Here is a 12,755-nt window from a genome sequence, read left to right on the forward strand (position 1 = left end):
TAAAATTACACTTTTGTTTTTGATTTTTGACAAATTGTCACATCATTTGACCATTTATTGTTTATCACCAATATAATCAAAAAGGTGGCAGTGTCAAAGCTCCAAAAAAACACAAATATATGAAATCAAAAAGGTAAACACAAAGCGTGTAACATTTCGAGCACACCAGCTCTTCGTCAGTCTGTTTGGCTGAGCACCCATTTAGATTTGTTTATCACCAATCACATGAAACAAATACTTCCTGTAAAATCGAGTTAAATATTAACAAACCAAATCCAAATGTGATATGAATTAAAATTCAAATGCTTTGTACAAATGCGATGTGAACTGTTGGATTAGTATTTGTTATTTGTCAAAATTTCCAGGTTTCCATCTTATCTTTCCACACCAACAGTTCTTGGCATCTCTGATATTTACAGCAGATGTTGACTACATCGAATGTCATCGCAAGGAAAACGAATGTGTGAACCGTTTGTCCAAAAGATTGTGACATGAAACCAAGTCACCTTTATGTGGAGAGAGGACGGCAAGTTAGGATTGCACTGAAGGATGCAACAACCGTGCCGCTTGAGAGCTGAAAGACAAATTGAAAGTGTGGCAAGGAGAACAAAGAGAGACAGATGGGTAAAAAATAGGCTCCTGTGGGGCTAGTAGAAAGAGGATTTCCACTGGACGGCAGTGTGTTTGCCATCAGCTCACAGTGATCGATTGCCCAAACAGCTGCCACAAGCCCCCCTGTGCCTGTCCTTTGGTTCTGCTATTGGGTAACAACAGCATATTTCACCTTACAGTCACCATTAATGCTAATTAAATATGGAAATATAGGAGTTTCCACCTGAGAATGTTGTCGACTAATCGCAAAATATTTTAAACTTTTTATGGTTAGTACATTGTGATAATGTAAAAATGTAGACAGGTCCTATTTCTGTTAGACAGAATAAATGGGTATTATGGGAGACTATGAACTTTTTACATGTACAAACATAAAAATAAATAAATAAATAAATATAATACATTATGCTCATTTTGCAGATTAAATTAATAGCCCTATTTAAAATAAATTATAATTCAATATATGTGATGTTGTAAAAAATGAACAAATGAGAAAAAAAAAAAAGTCAAAACAACAGATTTTTGATCTGGCCTCATTCTGTCAAGGAGCTCTGCATATAAATGCAAGAGAGGAGGTGTTCATCTGCTAAATTCCTCTACCCAGAGACAAGCTGCACACAAAACAAATAGATGACCAGAGAGAAAATGGCGGTCCACTGAGTTAATGCTCTTTAGATGAATGACCACAATTTGAATTTCTATTTTTGGCCATGGTCAAGTCTGCCTCATAATAATCCTATAGTGCTGTAGATAAATGGATCAGCTCATGGATTATGTCTTCATAAAAAAGCATATATATGAGCATCATTATGATTTTGCAAGCTTAAAAAATTGATTTGGATTCTTAAATGAAATCTGAGGAAAACAATTACACGGTAGGAGCCTTTGTTATTTATGAATTATTGCAAACTGCAACACTGACATCTAGAGACACAATCTGGAAGTGTCAATCAATTTAACATAATCTCATTTCTGAACACTGAATGCTCTAAAATAATATTTCAATGTCAACATAGGACATTTACAAATGTACTAAAGTCTTACCATTTCATATTTATTTCTCAAATTGAAGAATTAATTGTGGACAAAAATATAAGTATATTATTTGATCACGATAGCACCTGTATAAGCTTTAAAAAAAAAAAAAAAACATCTTTCAGACCAAAATGCAATGCAAAAATGTTAATGCACCATTAGTTAGATCTATCTACTGTAGTTAATTTGAGGGTCACTTTTTGGTACGCTTTTACCTGGCAATGACAACTGTTTCACAGTTTTGCATACGGCCCATGCACTCCAGAGCAGCACAGTAAGACGTGACGTTTGGTTTCATACCAGCTTCTTCAATCAGAGAAAACAGGCGACGAATGTTATTTATGGAACCCTGCGAAACATTAAAAAAAAAAAACTTAAAGAACAACACTGAATTAATTCTTTTAATCTGAAAACCCTATAAATGTGAGATCATAAGATCATAGAATAATATATACATATATCTATATCTATATAGATAGATATAGATATATGTATATATTATTCTATATATTAATATATAGGGCATATATATATATATATATATATATATATATATATATATATATATATATATACATATATATATATATATACATATATATATATATACATATATATATATATATATATATATATATATACATATATATACATATATATATATATATATATATATATATATATATACACACACACATATATATATATATATACACACACATATATATATATATATATATATATATATATATATATATATATATATATATATATATATATATATATATATATATATATATATATATATATACACATATATATATACACACACAAACACACATATATACAGACTAAAAGCAGAATAGACAAAAATATTGCAAAAGTATATTACAACATTTTGCGGTCGTCTGTAATATTTTTAAATACAGTTTAAAAGTTTATGGATTTCTTTTAATGGGGTACTATCCCCTTGTTAAGTGTGACGTCACGCGAACACTTTTTTGATCATAAAAAAATGATTTCTCTACTCAAATGAATGGCGGCTTGGACCACGAAACAGTATTGCATACGTCACCACTTAACAAGCGGATAGAATCAATAGTGTTTCTTTACAAAGTGGCAATGCCATCTACTGGCCTGGCATGAATAATACAGCTTTTAGAATTGTTGAAGGTGGACCACATTGAAAAAATGACCTTTGCTGCTTTTCAAACTACTTATTTAAAATAAGATGAAACAACACAATTCTAAAGTTTTTTGGGAAACTTAATTGTTTTATGTGCAATCCACTTAAATTTGTAAAAACGATTAAGTTAACTAAATTGATTTCTGTTGGGACAGCATGTAGTAATTGTTTGGAACCCAGCATTTATTACAGTGCATGTGGATTGGAAATCACCTTGATCATGCTGTCAACTGATTGCTATATATTTTAATCATGCAAGTAAAAAGCTTTTTCATATAGTTCACTGTGTAAATGAAATAGTAGACAGGTATGTTTTCTGTTAGGTAGAATAAATGGCCCTTATGGGAGACTATGAACTTTGAACAAACATACATAAAAATGCTGCACGGTGGCGCAATGGATACCACAATCGCCGCAAAGCAGGAAGGTTGCTGATTCTAGCCCCGTCTGAGTCAGTTGGGATTTCTGTGTGGAGTTTGCATGTTCTTCCCGTGTTAGCATGGGTTTCGTCCGGGTGCTCCAGTTCCTCCACAGTCCATAAACATATGCTATAGGTGAATTGGGTAAGCTAAATTGTCCGTAGTGTATGTGTGTAAATGAGTGTGTTTGGAGGTTTCCTAGTGACAGGTTGCAGCTGGAAAGGCATGCATTGCGTAAAACATATGCTGGATAAGTTGGCAGTTCATTCCACTGTGGTGACCCCAGATTAATAAAGGGACTAGCTGAAAATAAAAGGAATGAATAATGCCAATTCTGCAGATTAAATGAAAAGCCCTCATAAAAATGAATAACAATTCAATATATGTGATGATGTAAACAATGAACCAGTGCGGAAAAAAGCATCAAAACAACCAAAACATTGATCTAGCCTCATTTGTTTTGAATTTTTCATTCATTCTGTAACAAAAATAATTAAATCTAAAGTGATAAAAAATCTCATGTAATAATGTAAAAATTAAACTTTTGATTTTTGCATTAAAAAAATAAACTATATATATATATATATATATATATATATATATATATATATATATATATATATATATATATATATATATATATATATATATATATATATATATATATATATATAATTTCTAAAAGATCGTGACAGACTGAAGACTGGAGTAATGATGTTGAAAACCCATCTTTTCGCCACACTGACCACAGTAATAAATATTTGTTAAAATACCAAAAAAATGATTTAAAACCAAAATTTTCCACAATATCCCCATTTTACAACGTTATTTTTAGATATTGTTTATTTGTTGTGGAAGAAGAGATACAAATGTGCATACATACCTTTTTGGCCCACATCCGCATGACGATGTTGTAGGTGCTGATAGACAGCTGTGAGCGTTTGGAAAGCTGACGATGATGAGACAGCAGGTAGTTATGAGCTCGAGAGACATCGTCAAGAAACATACAAGCCTCCAAATAGCACCGAACACGGAGATGTGAATCTTCATAGCGGTTTCCTTCCTTATCCACCAGTAGCTTTTCAGGAGCGGGCACGCTTACATCAAGCTCTCCTTCATTAACCAGTGCTTTATCTGAAATGACTGAAATCAAGCTAACTTCACCACTGTGTATTTTTTGGAGATCTGGAAACTTGGCCAGTAGTCTTTCAGAGACTCTGAAACCTTTTCCTTTATTTTGCGCATTGTTTGTGCAGTGTTTCGTCTTACTGCTTTGGCCCGTCTTGATGACCTTTTTAGAAGTTTTGGTTTTGGGATTGATCCACATTTCCCGATTGAGTTTTGCCATCCAGCGACTTGCGTGAGTATTGGCAGGTGTGACACCTTCAGTTACGTTCTTTTTTTGAGCAGAGGGACCGCTTTTAAGCATTTCTGCTTTTTCTCCTGGCAGGTTCTTCTGACTTTTCCCAGGTGATGTTTTCTTTGCTCTCTGCTTCGCTTTGATGATTTGCACCTTTGAATGTTTGACGTCTACAATGGCGTCAGAATGCAGCTGTTGGATTCTGGCCTCCAGAACTGTGAAAAAAGAAAGAAAAAAGAAGTGCACATGATGGAATACATGTCTATAAAAACATGCTGTAACTGAGGTTTTTGAAGGAAGTTCAATTAAATTTTTTACATTCTAACAAATAATACTTATAGTTGAAGTCAGAATTATCAGCCCTCTTGCATATTTTCCCCCCAATTTCTGTTTAACAGAAATAATTTTTTTTCAACATATTTCTTAACATAATCATTTTAACAACTATTAAATAATAGCTGAATAATAGTATTTAGCCTAAAGTGTAATTTATAGGCTTAACTAGGTTAATTAGGCAATTTAGGGTAATTAGGTTACAATAATTACCAATTGATTACCAGATTACCAATCATTACCAATAATTATAATAATAATAATACAATGATGGTTTGTTCTGAAGACCATAAGGGGAAAATTTGCTAAAGGGGGCTAATAATATTGACCTTAAAATGGTTTCTAAAAAATAAAAACTGCTTTTATTCTTGCCGAAATAAAACAAATAAGACTTTCTCCAGATGAAAAAAATGTTAAAGGAAATACTGTGAAAAATCTCTTGCTCTGTTAAACATCATTTGGAAAATATTTAAAAAAAAAAAAAAAAAAGGGGAAAAAATAATTCACAGGAGAGTGAATAATTTTAACTTTTACTATATATGTATAGTTCAATCAAAGCCAAAACATGATTATTTTACTTACTAATTGGCAGGTTATGCTAAAAAAAAAAACTCACTTTATTTTGACTTTTTCTTATGAAAAGTTTTTTTTTTTTTTTTTTTGTCTAGAAAATGCTTTTTGATTTAAGAATGTTTTAATATTTGGACTAGAAACAAGACAAAAACTCTGAATAACAAAAGCAATTGTTGCAGTAAACATAAAAGGACTACATAGCTCCCACCTTTAGACTTTATACTAGTGACTTACACACATCTACAATTACTTTTTAATTAATGCACACAAGAAAGAAAAATATACTTTCTTTGAGACTTATAACATTGAATATTTTAATCCACATCAGTGGCGTAGTCTATGCAGATTTTAATTTAATTAATGCTTCTCTAAACTTGATTGTTGTCTACTACTTAAGGTTAATAACCATATCTGGAGCAACCGATCTAGTGCATTCACAATGTTTAGAAATTAAACTGAAATAAATTTTAGTAGTGACTGCAACTTCCAGTCATTTTGACACATTTGTTTTTTATTAAGGGAATATTTTATTAGAGCAACAAAAACGTTTAGTTTGACAATGCACAACCACACAGTAGTCTATGCTATAATTACTATTATAAATACTATTATTTGAGGCTTGACAAAAGACAGAACCCTTTTGACTGTTTGCTTTCATTTTCAAATTGTCATTCACACTTACACAGGTGTGAAAAGTATGACATCCCATTCTGCTACGTAAAAGCAGTATTAAGTAAGGACACTTATTTATTTTATTGGCTTTTGGCTTTAAAATGATCGGCCTGTGATGTTTCCAGTGTTATAAATAAAATATAGGTCTATAGAGTGTGAGTGAGTGGATATGCCGTGGATCAAACTCATATGCGCTGCAGGTAAATGATTGTTTTTAAAAAAATATGTAATTCAGTCTGCTATTTGCTCATGCAAAATTAAACACCAGAAAATATGTTTTAAGCCTATTTTTAATGGTGAAGACAGTTATCTGTATTATAATGGTGTTATTATTAACTTATGTAAGCTCATGCCCAACCCAAAAAATTAAATCATAAGAGGAAAACAAAAGTTATTAAAATAAAACTAAATAGCTGAAATAAATAAATAACATGATGGGTAAAAATAGTGTATTGTGGCTGTCGAACGAACAATTTCAAGAAAAAAAAAAAGAATATTGCTTAATATCAATCTTTTTTGCCTTTATAATCATACTAAAAATATATAATACAGCCTAGTGAGTTGCATGTTATCCTTACAAAATTTCAACTGTAGACCAAGACTGTCTTTTACGGCTATGAATATAATATAATATATATATATATATATATATATATATATATATATATATATATATATATATATATATATATATATATATATATAATAAAATAGTACAGCCATCTTGAAGCAAACATAGATGTACGACTATTTTAATCATGGCAAAATATGAACTATATTATTAGTAATAATAATAAAATTAAATATAAATAAAAATATAATTAAATACAACATATAAAGTTTATATAAAGTACATTATAAGGTATTTTAAGTTTTATTAAGTACACTAAACCTTATCCGAATAAACAGCAAACTGATGCAAGGCAATAATATATAAGCTATTAAATCTCTATTAAGTGACTATTTACATTACTGCAAAATGTAAACTTCAAGACCAAATTAATATATTATTTACGACATAAGTGATTTATTTTATTAATAAAATATTTTTTCAAATAAAATGTTCAACAAAACGAAAAATCACACAAGCAAACGTCTGAGTTAGCAAACCCACAATTAACAGAAATATAACCATCAGGAGAAAGACACCATACCATCCAACAGCTGAGACTGTTCCCAGACTCTTTTCTTCCCATCATCCTTCTTAGGAATGACTGAATAGTGCCTTCGGTAAATCGTAGCCCATGTTTTGTCTGGAAAAATGACAGATAAAGTGAATAACGATAAAAGTTAATCAACTTCCGTGTTTGTTTGGACACAGAAAGAGACATAACAACAAACAATCTACAGATCTATTATGTCTAGATAGATGAACACCAAAGAAGCATCCACAACACGTGTATAAATCTCATAAAACAGCAAACATCACAGACTTTCTTGCATGTCAAAGCCTTGTTGACATTGAGACGTAAACTATCTGACTTAAACAAAGTTTGTAAAACGAAACGTGAATGTAAAATATACTCAATATAAAATGAATGACAACAAAATAATAAGTAATGCAAATAAATATTGAGGTAAAGTGGATTTGAAGGACGAGACAGATGATAGCATAATAATAATACTGCTCTCTCATTAACGTTACCTTGTATTTGTCTCTCTCCGTTGATCCTTATTCTGAGACACATGCGACAACAATCGCCTTTTAGAAAACTACGAAGACACCCGTCAGCTGCAAAACTGCGCGTTAAAGCCGCTGAATAGGCACACAATCTCAAGAGTGACATGTTGTCATGATAGTTTTGAAACACCGCGTTATCCTGTGCTGAAGGCCGCCATTTTGTTTAGACCTGACTAGTTCATAGACGATTCGACGAGGTTAGACCTCCAAGAACGACGAGCACATCGAACTTTCATTTTGAGGTTGGATAAACACTGCTGCTACTGTATCTCATGTAAGTTGAATTTCAGTGATATGTATTTATTTTAAAGTTCTTAAGGCGATAAGAAATGAAAGACGTTCTCAAATAATTTTAAATAATTAAACTCTTTAACTCACTTGTTAATCAGTCACTTGTTAAATAGTATTCGTCTAATTGCATACATATATTTAGGATAATGTATCAATTTAATTAATAAGTATTTTTCGATTTAATTATTAGGAATCCCATTTTGGACATTTTTTTATTAATATATGATGTACAACAAATAAGTTAGAAAGTATATTACGTGTTAAGATCGTTTTGTGTGTGAAATGGCTAGATTATATTTAATGGCCTGTGTTTGTTAGAAACTACAGTAGATGGCGAACTTTGCCAAGCAATATTAACCACGTGTTTGCCGCGCAAACCACACATATTTTTCATTAATAATGTTTGAACAATAACAGAAAGGCATTAACACTTTTTAGAATTACACAAAAGACTGAGATAACAATCAATTTACATACATTCACAATCTTTCCATCCTCCTTAATAATAATAAATCATAATAAAATGCCAAAAATTAACAAATAAAATAAATGATAAAGAAAAAATAAAAAGCAGAGGAGTTGAAGTTCTCAAAACATGAAACCAAAATCCTCAAATTATGTAAATATAAAAATAAATTTATTGCTTTTTGGCTTTTCATCTCTCTTAATGTCTTCAAATAGATCACACATTATTCTCTAAACACCACTAGTCTTGGAGGAATTTTGAAAAATTTACATTTATGAATATACAATTTAATAATAACGATAAATTATTCATTATATATGTTTTAAGTATTAAGCAAAACTCAATACTTTCCCTTGAGAAGATACGTCTTACAGATATTTTCAGTTGTATCCAAATTAATACTTCATCTCAAAATCTTTGTATCACATTACATTGGAAAAACAAGTGTTCAGTTGTTTCAATACATTTAAGTCACCAATATTGAATTTTAACTTTAGAAATTAGTTTGCAGGATAAATAATATTAACATTATTTTGAAGCTCTTTAAATTAACAGGGTATGTAGGAAATCTTTTTCTATTGTTATAATATCGTACACATTTTTTTTAATCATAATGAGACAAAATATAAGCTCTCTTTACGGGTCCTGGAAAACAACACTGTGTTAGACAATCTTTCAAAAATTTGAACGTTTTCTATCTGTTAAGTTAACATTTTCTATCTTAAGATCACTTGTTTTGGGAGTTCAAATCACACAAAATAAATATCACCTTCTGTGAGGTGGATTTGTTACTTCATAAAACATTTTTCTATGGAAGATTACACTTTAGAGTTGACGTTTATTGGAAGTATTATATTTCTTGTGTGATTAGTAATTCAGAATTTGTATCTACAAAAATGTATTTTATTTTAGTGTAGTAAACATGTTTCTGGCACATTGCTTAGCATTTGTATAACCAAAGTTTTGCTACAAATTCCGTGGTTAAACTATTAGTGCAGCAAAATTAAGGTACATTTGAGGTTAGCATGGTTTTAAATATATGGGTTTTTTGTCAAATTGTTGGGAAAACCATATCTAAATCATTTGTAGGATGTTCGTCAATAAGATGTTTATCTGGTTGTCAATGTATATATTTAAAATTAAACTTTCACATATGTTAGATTAAAATTGAAAATAGGTGACGAGTCAGCACATTATATAACATCATTACATTACATACTTCTTTTTCATAAAGTATGTATTTAGTAGATAACGTTAAATTAAACCATGCATGAAAATAATAAATTATTAATGTTAATAACTAAATTAAATTGATTAAATGATAAAAAATAAACATCATTCATTCATTTTCCTTTTGCTTAGTCCTTTTATTCATCAGGGGTCCACACCCAATTACCACCAACTTATTTAGCATAAGTTTTACGCAGCGGCTGCCCTTCCAGCCTCAACCCAGTACTGGGAAACATCCATATAGTCTTATTCACACACACACACACACACACACACACACACACACACACACACACACACACACACACACACACACACACACACACACACACACACACACAAGCACACACACACACACACACACACACACACACACACACACTACGGCCAGTTTAGTTTATTCAATTTACCTATAGCGCATGTCTTTGGACTGTGGGAAAAACTGGAGCACTTGGAGGAAACCCACGAGAACACGGGGAGAACATGCAAACTCCACACAGAAATCCCAACTGGCCTAGCCGGGACTCGAACCAGAAACCTTCACAGTGTCACTATGACTAAAATAAATGTATTAAATTATAAAAATTAACATAACTACTGACAGTAATGTTTATTTAAGTATCATTTAATTTCATTAAGCTCTACATTAAGTCTATTTAAAAACAAATATAAGATGACCTAGAAACCTAGTAGGTGGAGATCAGACATTGTTTGTCACTACGGTTCACAGGGTTACCTTTCTGATGGGTCCATTTGATGTTTCAAGCTCTGGTGTGACAGTCATTATTGGGTGACTGGCTGTCAACAAAAGGAAAAAAGAGAGTCATTCAAGAACCTGATAACAACTCCAACCGGGACAAACCTGCCATTCTTTGGGGCACTGATATTCAGACTATTTTGCACACATCTATAAAGACATGGTTCTTGAAAATATGAGAGCTGCTTTTAATATGTTCACTTAATTGACCAATGAAATATATATATATATATATATATATATATATATATATATATATATATATATATATATATATATATATATAGAGAGAGAGAGAGAGAGAGAGAGAGAGAGAGAGAGAAACACTTAAGAATTTAGTCTATTTTTAGGCCTCTACACATACCAGTCCTTGGTGTATTTTACAACCACATTGAGGGGGTTAGCATACCGTCAGTCAACATTTTTAGGAAAATCTCTCCACACCTGTCGATACTAATAGAATCCAGAGTCAATATGAATAAAAAGTATTTCAAATAATATCCTTAAGGCATTTGAAGACATATTTGCTTAAGTATTCACATCTGTGAGTTGCATATCTCTTTGATTATCACCAAACTAGCAATGTCCACCAATCCTATCCGCAATCTTTTTTTTTTTTCTTTAAAAAGTAACAGTCCATGCTATCATTTTTTTAGATCTCTGTCCACTATCCCAAGAGGACGAAGGCTCTCAGGAGCTGTTGATCAGATAGTCTACTCACTTATCACTGATTTCAGCTACAATGGACAATGGTCACGAAGCAGGAAATGCAAATAGGCTTGTTGTAGATTGATCTTCAGTTGTGGCGACAGAGGACAGATCCTGAATTAGAAACGGATGTTTATGCAGGCGGCCGCACAGTATGGCACTCTGGTTATCTTGACCACCTGCGTCGGAGGAATCTAGCAGGAAGTCTGTGGTTGACATGAGACAGTTCATTGCATAACCAACAGTGTAATTCATCACAATATCATTATTACAAAATAAGCAAATAAAGGGAATGGCAAAATTAAATATGCATGACTAGTCTAACAAATATGAAATAAAAAATATGTAAAACAATCTGTTATTTATGTGCTCGTCATAGGATTATTGATCCCTGCCATTGATCCAAATTGTGACAAATGTTGTGCTGAACCTTCAAATTTAGTTCACATGTTTTGAACCTGTCCTGCTTTGTTTCCTTTTTGGGAGTCTGTTTTTGATTCATTTTCAGCTATTACATCTATTAAAATAGATCTTTCTCTCTATTAATTGGCCTGTTTGGAGTTCTATACCCTGACTGTGAGTTATTATTTAATTTTTCTGAATTTCAAAGATTCTTTCCTTATCAGCTAGGTCCTGTATTTTATTGCAGTGGAAGTCTCCTCAACCCCAATCCCATACTCAATGGATTAAAGATGCCTTATTTTTTGTTGAATTACAAAAAAATAAATAAAGTCTTCGATTAGCTAATCAGATTTTCTAACATTTGGTTGCCAATTTTTGGAGTAGGGTCTGTCTGCGGACTGCAAGACAGAGGTGTAACATGAAGGTGCCTTAGGGACGTAACTTGTTGTACATTAGAAGTGTAACTTGAAGTTATGGTGCCATGTTAAAACTATGTTGTCGGCAATATGGCACTGTACATCAGTTATTAACATCTACACCTACCCAACCCTAAGCCTATAACCATCAGTTATTAACGTCTACACCTTCCCTAAACCTAAACCCAAACCCAACCATCATAGTCATTAACGTCTACACCTACCCCAACCCTAAACCCAACCATTAGTTATTAACATCTACACCTTGCCTAAACCTAAACCCAACCATCATAGTTATTAATGTCTGCACTTACCCCAACCCTTAACCCAATCATCACAGTTATTAATGTCTACACCTTCCCTAAACCCCACCATCACAGTTATTAACGTTTACACTATCCCTAAACCTAAACCCAACCATCATAGTTATTAATATACCGCCGCAAGTTGCGGAGGCTTTCATACATATCACGCTCGCCATTGTACTGTTATTTGCAACCACAGGGGGTGATGCCCCAGTGATTAGGCTAACTGTCATGACAAAATAGATGAAGAGGTCAGCGAGTGGAGTTGCTAAATGAATGAATATAATAATATATCAAATTACTTAGTTG

The 12,755-nt window shown here is 32.0% G+C and overlaps 1 protein-coding gene across 1 annotated transcript in view; it reads right to left on the reverse strand.

Annotated features, from left to right (window-relative positions):
* The window catches only part of polrmt (polymerase (RNA) mitochondrial (DNA directed)), an 84,771-nt gene extending 76,735 nt beyond the window's left edge, over positions 1-8,036 (reverse strand). The window contains exons 1-4 of the mRNA XM_005170522.5: positions 7,836-8,036; positions 7,345-7,443; positions 4,136-4,827; positions 1,863-1,996 (exon numbers count right to left, since the gene is read on the reverse strand). Of these exons, the coding sequence (XP_005170579.2) occupies positions 1,863-1,996; positions 4,136-4,827; positions 7,345-7,443; positions 7,836-7,977 (1,067 nt within the window). The 5' untranslated portion in view covers positions 7,978-8,036. The remainder of the gene's footprint in view (positions 1-1,862; positions 1,997-4,135; positions 4,828-7,344; positions 7,444-7,835) is intronic.
* Positions 8,037-12,755: the final 4,719 nt, after the last annotated feature.

Source organism: Danio rerio, chromosome 22, assembly GCF_049306965.1.
Source record: "Danio rerio strain Tuebingen ecotype United States chromosome 22, GRCz12tu, whole genome shotgun sequence".
NCBI classification, from domain to species: domain Eukaryota; kingdom Metazoa; phylum Chordata; class Actinopteri; order Cypriniformes; family Danionidae; genus Danio; species Danio rerio.